The 14,761-nt window shown below is 44.8% G+C and overlaps 2 protein-coding genes and 1 pseudogene across 2 annotated transcripts; all 3 read right to left on the bottom strand.

Annotated features, from left to right (window-relative positions):
* Positions 1–1,787: 1,787 nt before the first annotated feature.
* On the bottom strand, positions 1,788–3,895 carry LOC112000476 (protein LURP-one-related 7). The gene is made up of 3 exons (XM_024032615.2): positions 3,427–3,895; positions 2,874–3,083; positions 1,788–2,116 (listed from the first exon to the last, which is right to left on the bottom strand). The coding sequence occupies exons 1-3, from the start codon at positions 3,616–3,618 to the stop codon at positions 1,994–1,996; spliced, it is 525 nt and encodes a 174-aa protein (XP_023888383.1). The 5' UTR covers positions 3,619–3,895; the 3' UTR covers positions 1,788–1,993.
* A 161-nt stretch (positions 3,896–4,056) lies between these two features.
* Positions 4,057–6,310, bottom strand: LOC112000460 (pentatricopeptide repeat-containing protein At3g26782, mitochondrial-like; annotated as a pseudogene).
* Positions 6,311–13,785: 7,475 nt separating this feature from the next.
* On the bottom strand, positions 13,786–14,508 carry LOC136070437 (uncharacterized). The gene has a single exon (XM_065780406.1). It carries the CDS (start codon positions 14,506–14,508, stop codon positions 13,786–13,788), a length of 723 nt encoding a protein of 240 aa, XP_065636478.1.
* Between the last annotated feature and the right edge of the window lie 253 nt (positions 14,509–14,761).

Below are 14,761 nucleotides of genomic sequence, written 5' to 3'. Positions count from 1 at the left end.
TATTCGAGTGCTAACCAACCTTTATCACATGGTCCGAGGGCCACAGGCATGATTGGATTTAAGTTTAAACACTAGAATCGTAACTGAGTGTTAACTAACCCAAATCATCTGGTCCGAGGACTACAGGCATGATTGGATTTAAGTTTAAACACTAGAATCGTAAACTGAGTGTTAACTAACCCAAATCATCTGGTCCGAGGACTACAGGCATGATTGGATTTAAGTTTAAACACTAGAATCGTAACTGAGTGTTAACTAACCCAAATCATCTGGTCCGAGGACTACAGGCATGATTGGATTTAAGTTTAAACACTAGAATCGTAANCATTAATTAATTAAATTAAAAACAAATATTAAAGAAAGTTAAAAAAAAAAAAAAAAAAAAAAAACTCATTAGTTTTTGGGAAGAACATGAAGATCACAAGAACTCGAAACCATATCAAAGAACTCAAGAACACAAAAAATATCTAGGCATTCAACATCTTTCCCTAAAATTTTTTTCAAACCAAACACTAAAAAAATTTACATCTAAAAAGCCGATGCATCATAACATTTTCTTTCCACCCAAAACCATAAATTTTCTTATAAAACAACACACGCACACAAACCCAACCAATTCGACTCATAATAACAACAAACCCAACCATACTCATAAATTTTTCTTGAACAATCATCAACATTTTCCCCATAAAATCAAGATTTTCTTTCAAACTAAACACTAAAATAACTCTCATTAACAAACAAACATAAACACAAACCCAGCCAACAAGCTTAAACACATAATTTTCTTTCCACCCGAACCCAAACTTACAAATTTTCTCTCTACCCAAACACAGAAAAATCCAGTCACCACCTCCACCGATCAAACCCAGCCAACAAACACAAACACAAACACAAACCCAACCAACAAACTTAAACACAAACATAGAAATTTTCTTTTCATCCAAATCCCAAACCCAAAAATTTTCTTTCTACCCAAACACAGAAAAATCCAGCCACCGCCTCCACCGATCAAACCCACCACCACAACACTTATCAAACAATCAAAAGAGAGAGAGAGAGAGTCGGGTTTAGACAAAGAGAAAGTTAGATCCCTAAACGGTTGCCTCACTTCGACTTGGTCTCAGCTCGCACCCAGCAAAGCTGTGGTCGAACTTGGGAGTCAAGCTCGAGCGTCGACTCAAGAATGGTCTTGTCATGGAGAAACTTAAGATTGTCATCACCCTTATCGAGAGAGCGAGATCGAGAGCTAGAGATAGAGGTTTAGAGAGATTTGATGGGAACTGTGGAATAGCTCAGAGAGAGGAGAAGATAATTTTTTTTTTTTTTTTTGATAAGTGGAGAAGAGAAATTGGTTTATAAGGATTTGTTTGGTTTTAGTTAGGCATTATAATTGGAAATGGAATTGGAAGAAAGAGATAGTCTGAACATGTTTCCAACCAAAGATTGGGGAAAAAACATGTTTTTCCAAATATTCTAATGAAAAAGAAAATTTTCCGAAAATTTTGTTTTTTTAACTTTGTTCAAGATACTTTTTAGATCTTAATTTTAGTGATTTTTGGGTTTTAATTCTGTTTTTTTATTTATTTAGTTAAAATTAATAAATTAATTTTTTAAATTTATATGCTGACGTGGCATTATATTCTGTGTGATTATATTTTTTTTTTTTTATTCCACTGTCAGCCATGTCAGCTTTTGCTATTAGTTGGGTGACGAAATAGACTAAATGTCAGACATTAATTGGTTTAGGGACTAAAAATGATAAAAATAAAATGTAGAGACCAAAATGAAAAAAGTGCAAAATGTAAGGATTAAAAATGCATTTGCGCCTTAATCTCTATGCATAGACGTATTTGTGTGGAGTGATAACGTGTAAATGTACATGTTAAATCCTCCTTTTCTTTTTTGTCCAAAAAAAAAAAAAAAGAATAAGAAAAATCCCCTTTTTCTTTAATTATCAAAATTAAAATTTTTTTTCTCTATTCTATTATCTTCAATCTAGAAATATTACAACCAATGCCGCAACCAACGCATGATCATTAGATCCAGGAAATATGGTTAGTCGAAATTTATTCCTTTTAGCATAAAGCTGCCGCAGCTTGTACATGAGGCTAGTCTGCATCAAAACAGAAGAGTGAGACCTTATGTTAAAACCTACAGTGAATAAAATTGTAATTATAAAATTAAGCGGGAAAAAAAAAAAAATATAACCAATCTACAACATTTACATTGCAGCAGCTAGTGGCTCTTGACAAATCTATGAGACATAATTTTAAGGAATGACAAGATGAAGAAGCATGAGATAATCCATGATAAATATGAACCAAAAAAAAAAAAAAAAAATTCGTGCATGAAAAATTAGATGAATCTATTGAGAGATGAACAAGACCCGATAATCATGTCATTCTGTGACCTATACATATAACTTCCCCAGAAAGAGTAATGTAGTTCAATTGTTCAAGTTGAGAGCTCAACAAGATACAGAAGGCCACAAAAGAAAAGCATGTTTTAAAAGCTCAGAACATAAAGCAAAAATCATGTATCCTATCGAAGAGTAGCTAATTAAGCAGTTTGTTGAGCAATGCTATTAAATGTACACCAAGCACATATTGCTTTGTCCAGTTATCCAATGTATGCTGTTGCAACAAATCTTCAATAATTTCTTGTCTATTCACAAATCAAACACGCCAAACATGTACTTAAACTTCCGGTAAATAACAAATTATGGGGCCGCAAACTTACTGATCAGGCTTAAAAGTTAAAACAATATATCTTTGTTGCAATTTTCAGTAAATTCCAAAGAATGCAAAGCAAAATCTGATTCATTGAGGCTTCAGTTTTCAATGCTAGCAACATTTATCAATTATTTGTACCTGAGCCACAATGTCATTGCCTCTGTAGATAGTGCAGGACTTCTGGAAAGGACAACCTTTCACTTTTAACTTAGAGGCTGAGTCTTCCCCATTCTCACCAACAAGAAATACCTCTAACTCTGTTCTGGTGAGCTTGTTCACCGTCCTCTGCACTCTGAATATACACTGCTTTTGATCGTCTTCACCCTTGAAGCCTTGCCACGATCCATTCTACAACATCATCCATTAAACCAATCAAAACCCATATCCAAAATTAGAAATTCAATCACATATAAGCCTCCTTAATTATAGAGTTATTTGAGAATTTTCTAATTCAAACATGTGCAACGAGCATTCTAAACTACAAAAATTTTCAATGACCTTCAAATTTCAATAATTCGGAGTATACATTATCAATGCTTTCATAGTTTTAGCTTATCAACAAAAATGGAAAATAAAAACATGTTGGTTTAGACATTGTTTCAAACAATTGGTGGGCATTGCAAATTAAACGCAGAACAGAAATTAAAAAAAAAAGAAAAAGAAAAAGAAAGAGAGAGAGAGGGAGACTCACGCGGTAACGGTAGATGGAGATTAGGGGATTTCCCGTGGAATCGAGGACTAGCCTCTTATTTTTAGGCGAGGATTGACGGTTGACTCTGAAAATAACATTACCAGAGGCATCGGCGAACCCGAGATCGCCACCTGTAAGGCCTGGATGTTTTTTCGACACAAAGAGGTCCACCGGGATCGGCGAACTGGTCATGGATGAATTGTACGGAAAATTTGGAACCCAAAATTGTTTCCTTTGTTAGAAGCTAGGAGATCAAAACTATGATCATGACTCATGAATAGAATAAATAAATAAATAAAAGATGGGAGGATCGAATCAGACGCGTCAGCCGACTTTTTGTACTATTGAAAAATGAAAACCCCACTGGGTAGGAACCTTTTGTTGAGGCATATATGTAAAAGTAGAATTCATGAACTCAAATGCTCGGCTACCTCCATGGACTTGTTAGTTTTTTGGAAGCAGTAATAAGAAAAATAATTTTTTGTCGTTTTACTTTTACTATTTTTTTTTTGTTTTCAGAAGCGGGACAGGCAGATTGTCCTATAAATAAATAGAGGGGCTTTTTTGGGTGGGGGGATAGTTTTAATTATTTTATTGAAGACGATTTCTTTAGTTTACACGTGAGAGAGATTCGTTTAATTTTATTGTAAACGTGAAGCTGTCATTCATGGCAAAGATCCACCCATACCTCTCACCAATGATCTCCACAAGAGCATGATCCATTATTGAAATGATGAAATCGGCTAGAATCTCTCGCGACAATCTCCCTTCTTAACTATCATGATACGTGTTCTTGGGGGCGTGATAATCAAGCCAAGAGTAATGGCCAATTTCTCACTACGACTAAGAACCATTTCTTCCTTTGTGTGATCATCCACATTTTGCATAACCATGCTTGTGTTGTGTTTGGCACATATCCACTATTCTTCATCTTCTTAACAAGATTTCTCAAGTAATTGTATATCTCTTTGTTAAGGGGATGAGACCCATCTCCTGATTCAAAGCTATGGACTTTTCTATCTATCTCAATCCATGTAAATGTCTTTGTTTTTCTTATTTCCCTCTTTGACATCAATTTTCTTACATTTGCTACATCTTCCAAGTCCCCAATAATTCCAAAGAAGTTGGACAACAACATATAGGCTCCTGCTTCTTCAGGTTCCAATTCAATTAATCTCTGTCCAACAGTCTTTGCTAGCTCTACATTCATGTGAGAACAACATGAACTAAAAAGTGCTGTTAGAAGCTTTGCCTCCAGCGTAATTGGCATCCCCTCCACAAAATTATAAGCCTCCGTAAGATGCCCAGCTCGTGCAAGTAAATCCACCATGCATGTGTAATGCTCCATCACGGGTGTGATAGAATATTTATGTACCATGGTGTTGAAATTCACCCACCCTTTTTGAACTAATCCAGCATGACTACATGCATATAAGGTTCCCAATAATGTAGTCTTGTTTGGGACAATGCCCTTCCTTTCCATTTCGTCAAATGCCTTAAGCGCTTCCCATCCCAAGCCATGTTTTCCATAACCCACAATCAAAGAAGTCCATGAAACTACATTCTTGCTTGGCATGTTCATGAAAAATTGGCAGGCATCTTCCATGCGTCCGCATTTAGCATACACGTCAATGAAAGCCTTTCCAACAGGTAAATATAGTTCAAACCCGTATTTAGTCACTAGCCCATAAACTTGTTTACTGATGAATCAAGAAAATTCACCAATGAGTTGCGCGATGCTCCTTTCACTCGTATACTAACCTGCACGAAACAAAAGAGAACCTTTCGAAGGACACCGGTGTGGTGCCGGCCAAACACCCTCCGAAGGTTAAGTCAGAAAGTATTTTCACAACTCTAGAGTGCTAGAGAGGGTTTAATTATGCGTACCTTGGTTTGTGAGGGTATTGGGGCTTTTATAGTGGCTTGAGGTTGACATCCTTTTCTTGGCGCAGAAGTCTTTTCCTTATAGGACTCTCCTTGTAGAATCCTAAACGTGATGAAATAAATCTCCCCCTTATGCGGAAGATCTTTACCAAATATATAAGATTTCCGGAGTCCTACTAGCGCAAGGACTCTATTTGGGCCCTTGTGAGAGTGGGTCAATATATCCCCCATCAGGGGCCCAACAGGCCCATGGACAACTAGCCCACCATCTTTCACTCCGTCTATATACGGCCCGTTCATGTCAGGTCCGTCCATTGGAGGCCCGTGCAAATGATGGATCCGTTTATTCGGGCGTAAGCGGACCATATTCGGTCCGTTCAGTCACCTAAGGCATTCCAAGGTATTTTGTCCCTTTCAGTTGCCCCCTCACCCGATGGGTCCGTCAACAAAAATGAACGGACCCATGGGGTGACGGATCTAAAACACGGTTAGTCATATAGAACACTTATGTCCGTAAAGTTTTCATCCGTACATTGCTGGATCAGGAGCTGATGCATTAATGTGTTGTGCCAAGTGTCATCCTGTCAGTGGCTGTTGTTTTGGAACGAGGCGTCGCTTCGTCTTCCGTGCACTCCCAGTATAAATATCAGTCCTCCGCCCCTCATTTTCCCCACTTGTTGCTAGAAGAGATTGTCAGAGCGAGTCCGTCACGTCTGTCAGAGCATAATCCGTTCACTCACGCATCCGTCGCCCGTCACATCTTTCTCCAAGCTTCTGGTGAGTTATTTTATATTCGTCCTTTCTATTTTCTTTTGCTTTTATTTGTTCATGTGTCCGTCGTTATTTCCAACCCGTCAGAGTCTTAGGTTTTGTAATTACATGTAGGCCATATCTAGTGCGTCAAGTAACCAGTCGGTCGTTCCCGACGGCGCGGATTACGAAGGGGTATACCTGTCAGGTCCCAAAGACCACGACGTCCCGAGCGAGAGTAGTCCGTCATCATCTTCCTCGTCCTCAACACATGAGGGCCTGGAGATGATCGAAGTCCAAGAGGTATCAGACGAAGAAGAGCAACTAGTGAGGTCCGTCGTGGGGGTTGATGGACTTAGGGAGTTCATCTTGCCCCCAGAGTGGACGGTCCATGCTTTTACGTCGACCATCAAGGAGGGTCACTTCAATACACTGAGGGACCGCTACCAAATTCCTGACCACATCCCACTCCGTCTACCTTATATGTCAGAAAAATGTTATTACGAAGGAGTGGACGGAGTGGGCGTGTACGAGCAAGTGCTTAAGGCTGGGTTGAGGTTCCCATTGAGTTCGCTACACCGCGAACTCTTAAGCTACCTAGGCATATCCGTCAGCCAGGTGTCCCCCAACGCCTGGAGAGTCTTTATCGCCATGGAGGTCCTGTACGGAGCCATGTCGGACGGAGCAAGGAGGCTTACAATAAGAGAGTTCCTCATTGCTACCGTCCGGACGAAATAGACAAGTCGAGAGGTATGTACAGCTTTGTCCCTAGAAGTCCCGTTCTGAAAGTCATTTATGAGACCCCGGACTCAAATAGGGATTGGAAGAGCCGTTACTTCTTTATGGAAGGAGATGATTGGATGAGTCATCCGGGGAGACGGACTTCATGCCCGTCGACACAATTTGGGGCATTTTAAACTCATCTGGTATGGTCCGTCATAAATCACTCCGTACATTTTAGTAATTTGTAATGTTTCTGATCTCCGTCTTTTATGGTGCAGTTCGACGGCGTCCTCAAATTACACTTGAGGAATTCAGTTTCCTCGAGAGAATTTTTTCAAAGACTACACCAGAAGAGAGGACGTGGGCCAAGCTCGTCAACCTCAATACTATTTACTGGTATTGTGACGGTCCCGAGCCCACCCCAATGGCTTTAAAATACGAGAAACAGACCCGTCTGCGTAAGTCCGTCTACCCTCATGGCCCTTTTTTTTCTTCTTTTTTTTTTTGTTGTTCCTTAGTCCGTCATCCTTTTTCAGAGATGGAGGACGCAAAGAGACGAGCAGCCATAAGACTTCGAGCTGCGAAGAACAAACAGGCTGGGACAGACGCCATGGGGACGGGCTCCAGTAAACCATCTCTAAAGCGGAAGTTGCCTATGAAAAGCGACCGTCCACCCAAGCAGCCCAAGGTCCCTTTGGACCCGGTCCTCGGCTTGATGGCTGAGGGGAGTAAGTCAGTTACCCAGTCTAAGCACGGTAAGGGCAAGGGGCTCATGACGGGTCAGCCAGGCGAGCAGAAAAAACCACCCGTCTTACTCCGCGAGGATTCCAAGTATGCCTTGGAAAAGTTGTCGTCGATACATTACCACCGACGACTACGAGGATCTTGGGAATCACTCGACGGAGGCGATGGGGGAGACGGGCCTCTTCAGCATTGCCCAGGTAATGTTCCGTCGTCCATAGTCCATCCGTTCATCAATCTTTGACTTATATTTTGCTAACCTTATTTTTGTCGTCCTCAGTCTATGATCATGATGAAAGGCCTCATGGGATGGTGTCTCAACCACGAGACGACCATTGGCCGACTTCGTGAGAAGGCCAAGATGACGGGGGGAGCTGCTTGACCTGAAGGCCTGGAAGGTCACTCAGGAAAGAAACTGAGGATGGCCGAGACGGCCCGGGATGAGGCCGTTCAGCTGGTGGAAAGTCTGAAAAAAGACTTGGTGGACAAAGACAATGAAGCCCGTCAGGCAAAGGAGGACGCCGTACGCGAGTACTGTGACTCCGACGACGTTATTGCGGAGCTGAGTCTAGTTTATAACGACGGGTTCGACGATGCACTCCGTCAGGTGAGGAGGTTGTACCCGGAGTTGGACTTATCCACCGTCACCGTCTCTGCCCCGAGCCGTCCACTGCCCAGCCCGTCAGACGGAGGATACTGATGCTCTCTTTGATGAGGATGTCCGCGAAGCTCCAATGGATCATACTGCTGCGGACAGCAAGGCTAAAGATGTTGGGGACCGTCCAGCCGAAGAGGGAGACGGAGCTGCATTATCTTAATTTGTAATAACTTAGTTTTTTTTTTTTTTTTTTTTTGCAAGTGTGGAACAATTTTTAACACCCGTTATGTTTATGGGTTTTGTATATACATTGACCGTTCAGTATGTTTATTTTACGCTGGGTCCGTTGACCTTCTGTTTTATCTTTGTGGAATGCATGTTTTTATTTTCAACGCATTTTCATGCTTAAGTGAGCTCCGTCCTACTTATCGTGGTACCTCCTTTCATGACTTGCTTAACCATGGGCCGTCATCCCTTTGGATGATTTGCGTGACTTGGAAATACTATTTGCTTTTGAATGGCTCGAACATGTCCGTCATGTATAATTTGAATCCATCTGTTGGGTAGATTGTTTATTGAACATGCTCGTTAGGCATAATTTGAATCCACCCGTTAGGTATACTGTTTTTTGTACCAGTCCGTCGGGTATCTTACTTAGTTTCCTTTGTGAGGTCCGTCCAACTAGTGGACGTTATCCTGGGTTCGCTCATTACACGGACTTAGCAGTATCCATCTATTTGGGTTGACCTGTCCGCTTATGGACGACGCTACTGGTCCATCCACTACTCGGCCTAAAGGTTTTTATCCTCATGAGATGGTCCGCTCATTTCGGGGATAATTTGATTAGTTCGCCTATTATCTGGACTTAGGCTCTCATCCTTTTAAGGTGATCCGTCCACCTGGTGGGCAGCCTAATTGGTCCGTCCATTATATGGACTTCAGTTTTCATCCTCTTGGGATGATCCGTCTATTTTGTGGACAGCCTTATTAGTCCCTCCATTATATGGACTTAAAAGTTTTCATCCTCTTTGGATGATCCGTCCATTTTGTGGACAGTCTTATTGGCTCGTCCATTATATGGACTTAAGTTTTCATCCTCTTGGGATGATCCGTCCATTTTGTGGACAGTCTTATTGGTCCGTCCATTATATGGACTTGAGATTTCATCCTCTTGGGATGATCCGTCCATTTTGTGGACGGCCTTATTGGTCCGTCCATATGGACTGGTTTTTTATCCACTTGGGATGATCCGTCCATTTGGTGGACGGCCTTTGGAACTTGTGATATTGAGTTAAACAGACTAGGCAGGAAAAATCTTGTTGCCTGAAAGTAGTCTTTATAGGAAAATGGTGCCTGCCCCTTTGGGCTTAAAAAGGCACTAGTAGAGAGGTTCGTTCAAAGTAAAAGCATAGAAAAGTAAAAATAATTGTTCAAAACAAAAACTACTGAAAACTTTAGAAATGAGCTGGAATGTTTGCAAGGGGTGGATGCCTCTTCACCTTGCATCTATTGGTAGTACCTCCGTAGGTGCTCAGTATTCCACGGGTGTTGCAATTTCCGCCCGTCCATGGTTTCGAGGTGGTAGGTTCCCTTCCTCTGCCAAGATGAGATCTTGTAAGGTCCTTCCCAGTTGGGGCCGAGTTTTCCTTGCGAGGGATCTTTAGTTGCTCCCATTACCTTCCGAAGCACGAGGTCTCCGATCTGGAAGTCTCTGCGTCTGACTTTGGAGTTGTAGTATTTTGCCATGAGGTTTTGGTATCGAGCTATCCTTTGTTCAGCTGTAGTCCGGACTTCGTCAACTAGGTCTAGCTGTAGCCGCAAAGCCTTTTCGTTCTTGCCTCCCTCGTAGCTTTCCACTCGATAGGTTGTAAGACCTATTTCTGCTGGAATGACAGCCTCGCTCCCGTATGTCAGCCTGAATGGTGTTTCTCCTGTGGGCGTTCTTGCCGTCGTGCGATATGCCCATAAGACACTTGGTAACTCGTCGGGCCATATACCTTTTGCCCCCTCGAGCCGGGTTTTGATGATTTTGAGCAGGGACTGGTTCATGACTTCAACTTGGCCATTCGCCTGTGGATGTGCGGGCGATGAGTAGTGATTCCTGATGCCTAACTCCGAGCAAAAATCTCGGAATGCCTTGTTGTCGAACTGTTTCCCATTGTCGGAGATGAGGACCCTTGGTATCCCGAATCTGCATATGATATTCCTCCATACGAAACCTCTGACGTTTTTCTCCGTGATAGTTGCTAGAGCTTCCGCTTCGACCCACTTAGTGAAGTAGTCGATCCCTACCACCAGGAATTTCAGCTGTCGCGCGGCCGTCGGGAAAGGGCCCATGATGTCTAGTCCCCATTGGGCGAACGGCCAAAGGGCCGTCATGGGTGTCAGCTCTTCGGTTGGTTGCCTGATTAGGTTACCAAACCTTTGACATTTGTCGCAGATCTTGACATAGGTTTGTGCGTCCTTCTGCATTGTGGGCCAATAGTATCCCGCCCGGATCAGTTTGTGTACCAGAGACCGCGCCCCCGAATGGTTTCCGCAGATGCCTTCATGGACCTCTCTCATTACATAGTCCGCTTCCTCGTGACCCAAACACCTCAGATATGGTCGTGAGAATCCTCTTTTGTATAAGACGTCATTGATTATTATAAACCGCGAAGCCCGGACTTTCAACTTCCTGGCTGCGTCCTTGTTGTCTGGGAGCGTGCCTTCCTTCAGGTAGGCCATTAGGGGTGTGGTCCAATCGTATTCTGGATTTACTTCCTGCACTTCCGTCTCACTGTTAATGATTGAGGAGTTCTGGATGAACGACAACACCCAGTCGGGGGTCGTCATGGCCACTGCGGAGGCGGCTTTTGCGAGCCGGTCAGCACATTCATTCTCCTCTCTTGGGATCTGGACGAATGTGACCTGGAGGGAGTCGGTCCGTCTTCTGACTTCTTCCAAGTATTTCTTCATTTTTCCCCCCTGCATTCATAGGTGCCACCAATCTGACTGACTACCACCTGAGAGTCGCAATGTACAACCATGGCCTCGGCGCCTGCTGCTTTCGCCAGGTCTAATCCTGCCAACAATGCCTCATACTCGGCCTCATTGTTGGTCGTCGGGAAGTCCAATCGGATCATGCACTCGATCGTGTCTCCGTCAGGGGTTTGAATTACCACCCCGGCGCCCCCAGCTAGCCTGTTTGATGATCCATCCGTATGGATGTTCCAGAGTCTGAGAGCTTGTGGCTCCTGCTGCCCCGTTTGCGTATATTCGGCGATGAAGTCAGCTACAGCTTGGCCCTTTATTGCGGTTCGTGGACGGTAGTGTATGTCAAACTCGCTCAGCTCTATCGCCCACAGGGCCATTCGTCCGGCTGCTTCGGGGCTGCTTATTGCCCTTTTTAGGGGCTGATTTGTTAGGACGATGATGCTGTGAGCTTGAAAGTATGGTTTCAGTTTTCGAGCTGCGGTTATCAGCGCGAAGGCTAGCTTCTCCATGTGGGGGTATCTTTCTTCAGCCCCCCGGAACCTCCTGCTTACGAAATAGACGGGCCGCTGCGTCCCTTCTTCTTCCCTTACCAGGGCCGCGCTTACTGCCACCTGTGAAGCGGCTAGGTATAAGTAGAGATCTTCCCCCGGCTTGGATGGGCTGAGCAAAGGTGGCGAGGAAAGGTATTTCTTTAGATCCTCAAATGCCTTCTGGCACTCCTCCGTCCACTCGAATGATTTCTTCAGGACGCGGAAGAACGGTAAGCACCTGTCTGTTGCCTTCGAGACGAACCTGTTCAAGGCGGCAACTCTGCCGTTCAAGCTCTGCACCTCCTTTGTTGTCCTTAGTGGTTCAAGCTCCATGATGGCCCGTACTTTCTCTGGATTGATCTCTATTCCTCTTTGGGACACCATAAAGCCCAAGAATTTTCCTGCCGTCACCCCGAATGCACACTTGTCCGGATTCAGCTTCATGTTGTATGACCGTAGGGTATCGAATGTCTCCTAGAGGTGGCTCAGATGATCTTTTTTGAACTGGCTCTTGACCAGCATGTCGTCAACGTAGACTTGTACGTTTCTCCCAATCTGGTGTGTGAACATCTTGTCCATTAATCTTTGGTATATTGCCCCAGCGTTCTTGAGTCCGAACGGCATCACCCTATAGCAAAAGAGGCCTTGGCTAGTGACGAAGGACGTTTTCTCCTGATCGGGTTCCTCCATTTTGATCTGGTTATAGCCCGAGAAAGCATCCATAAAACTTAAGAGCTGGTGTCTGGCCGTGGAGTCGACTAGTGCATCTATCCGCGGGAAGGGGTAACTATCCTTTGGGCATGCTTTGTTAAGGTCCGTGAAGTCAATGCACATCCGCCACTTCCCACTAGCTTTCTTGACCATGACCACGTTCGCCAACCATTCTCGCTTTTTCTGCCAGACTAGGGGGGTTGAAGGGTTCACGTTCAGCTTGTGGACTATGACAGAGGGATCGATCCCGGGCATGTCTTCATGGTTCCATGCAAAGATGTCTTGGTTCCTTCTGAGGAGTGTTATGAGGGCCTGGCACACGGGTTGGCAGGCCAATGTTCCAATTCTGGTTGTTCGCTCCGGTCTGGACTCGTTGAGTACCACTACCTCCAGCTCTTCAGCTGGTTCTGCGACCGTCCGCTGTTCTTCTATGCTCATTGCCTGATGGTGATCTTCCATTTCTAGCATGGCAATGTAGCACTCTCGGGCGGTTGCCTGATTCCCCCGCAATACTCCAATCCCATAGTCCATTGGGAATTTGATCATTAGGTGGTATGTGGATGTTGCTGCTTTCCATGAGTTAAGTGTGGGTCGTCCGAGAATACCGTTGTAAGTGGAGGAGCAGTCTACCACGAGGAACATTACATTCCTAGTGAGTTCTTGTGGGTAATCACCCACCGTTACCGGGAGTGTGATGGAACCTATTGGGAATACCCTGGCCCCTCCGAAGCCGACAAGGGGAGCGCTCGCCGGCATCAATCGTGCTCTGTCTATCCCCATTTGCTGGAATGCTAGATAGTATAGAATGTCTGCTGAGCTGCCGTTGTCGATTAGCACTCGGTGGACGTTGTAGTCCCCCACGCGTATACTGACGACCAGCGCATCGTCATGCGGATGATGGAGTCTCCTTGCGTCTTCTTCGATGAATCCTATAATAGGGCTCTCCGTCCGTGTGGTATTGTGCCTTGAGCCCGTCATGTGGACGTTCAGGACCAATCTGAGGTACGTCTTTCGAGCCTTTTTGGAAGAACCGGTAGATGCGGTTCCCCCTACTATCATCCTTATGTCTCCGATGGGGGGTCTCGGATGCTTGTTATCCCGTCGGGGGGCTGTCTCTTGGCGATTATGATCCGTTTTCTCTTTGTTGACGAACTTCTGCAACTTCCCTTGTCTAATGAGGGCTTCAATCTGCTGCTTTAGGTCATAGCATTCGGCCGTGTCGTGGCCATGATCTCGGTGGAAACGACAATATTTGTCTCGCGACCGTTTGCTTGGGTCGCTCTTTAGTTTTCCCGTGAATGTTAGCGTCTCCTCGTCTTTGATTTGCATCAAGACTTGGTCAATCGGGGCGTTCAGGGGGGTGAAACTTGTGAACCTCCCGTTCGGGGGCTTAGGGCGTCTTTCGTCCCTTCTGTCTCCTGTCCTTAGTCTTTTCTGCCCTTGGTCCTAGCGCATGTCCACTTGGCGCTCCCTCTTCTTGGGCCTTTCTTCCCGTGCAAGCAGCGCGTCTTCCATGTTCATGTACTTGGTTGCCCTGTAGAGTACCTCTGACATGGTTTTGGGGTCGTTTTTGTATAGTGAGAATAAAAACTTGCCCTTCCGCAATCCGTTCGTGAAAGCTGCCACCAGTATCTTGTCGTCGGCTTCATCAATTGAGAGTGCCTCCTTATTGAAGCGGGTTATGTAAGATCTTAGCGTCTCATCTTCTCTCTGCCGGATGCTCATCAAACACGCTGTGGACTTCTTGTACCTGTGTCCCCCTATGAAATGTGAGGTGAACTGAGCACTTAGTTCTTTGAAAGTGCTGATGGAGTTCGGTGTCAGCCGACTGAACCAGATCCTCACGGAACCCTTCAGTGTTGTTGGGAAGGCCCTGCACATGATTTCGTCCGGTACCCCCTGTAGATGCATCAGGGTTTTGAATGTTTCCAGGTGATCCAGTGGATCCTTCACCCCGTTATAGCTATCTATATTCGGCATACGAAACTTGTGGGGTAGGGGGAAGGAGTTCACGGCTGCGGTGAAGGGTGAGTCGGTACGATTGACCAGATCGTCAAGGTCACTGGAGACTCGCCCCTTGAGGGCGTTCATCATGACCTTCATCTGCTCCTTCATTGCCTGCATCTCGGCGGCAATATGTGGTGGAGTTGCATCCGTGAGGGATGGCATGTTCACGTGCTGCCTCTCCGGCCTGCTCGGGGCGTGGCTGCCCTCAAGGTCTCTCCTGATTCCTGTTTGGAGCGCTAGTCCCTTCCTGATCTTCTGGCCGGTTATTTAGTGTTGTATTCTTCTGGCGCAGCTGTTCTTCCAAGTCGAGGTTCTGTTTGGTGAGACGCTCCACGGCTGTACTGAGGGTCCGAACTTGTCTCTCGAGGGCAGTCGTGGGTGGTTCTTCTCCTTGCACGTCATTAGTAGTTGCCAT

This window comes from Quercus suber, unplaced genomic scaffold, assembly GCF_002906115.3.
Source record: "Quercus suber isolate HL8 unplaced genomic scaffold, Cork oak 2.0 scaffold_234, whole genome shotgun sequence".
NCBI classification, from domain to species: Eukaryota; Viridiplantae; Streptophyta; class Magnoliopsida; order Fagales; family Fagaceae; genus Quercus; species Quercus suber.
This window is presented reverse-complemented; position numbering and strand designations above follow the sequence as displayed.

Coding starts and splice junctions, on each gene's coding strand:
- LOC112000476 (XM_024032615.2), bottom strand. CDS start 3,618: ATGACCAGTTCGCCGATCCCGGTGGACCTCTTTGTGTCGAAAAAACAT. Junction 3,084..3,426: donor TCTCCATCTACCGTTACCGC/GTGAGTCTCCCT, acceptor ATGATGTTGTAG/AATGGATCGTGGCAAGGCTT. Junction 2,117..2,873: donor GCAATGACATTGTGGCTCAG/GTACAAATAATT, acceptor GTTTTGATGCAG/ACTAGCCTCATGTACAAGCT.
- LOC136070437 (XM_065780406.1), bottom strand. CDS start 14,508: ATGCCATCCCTCACGGATGCAACTCCACCACATATTGCCGCCGAGATG.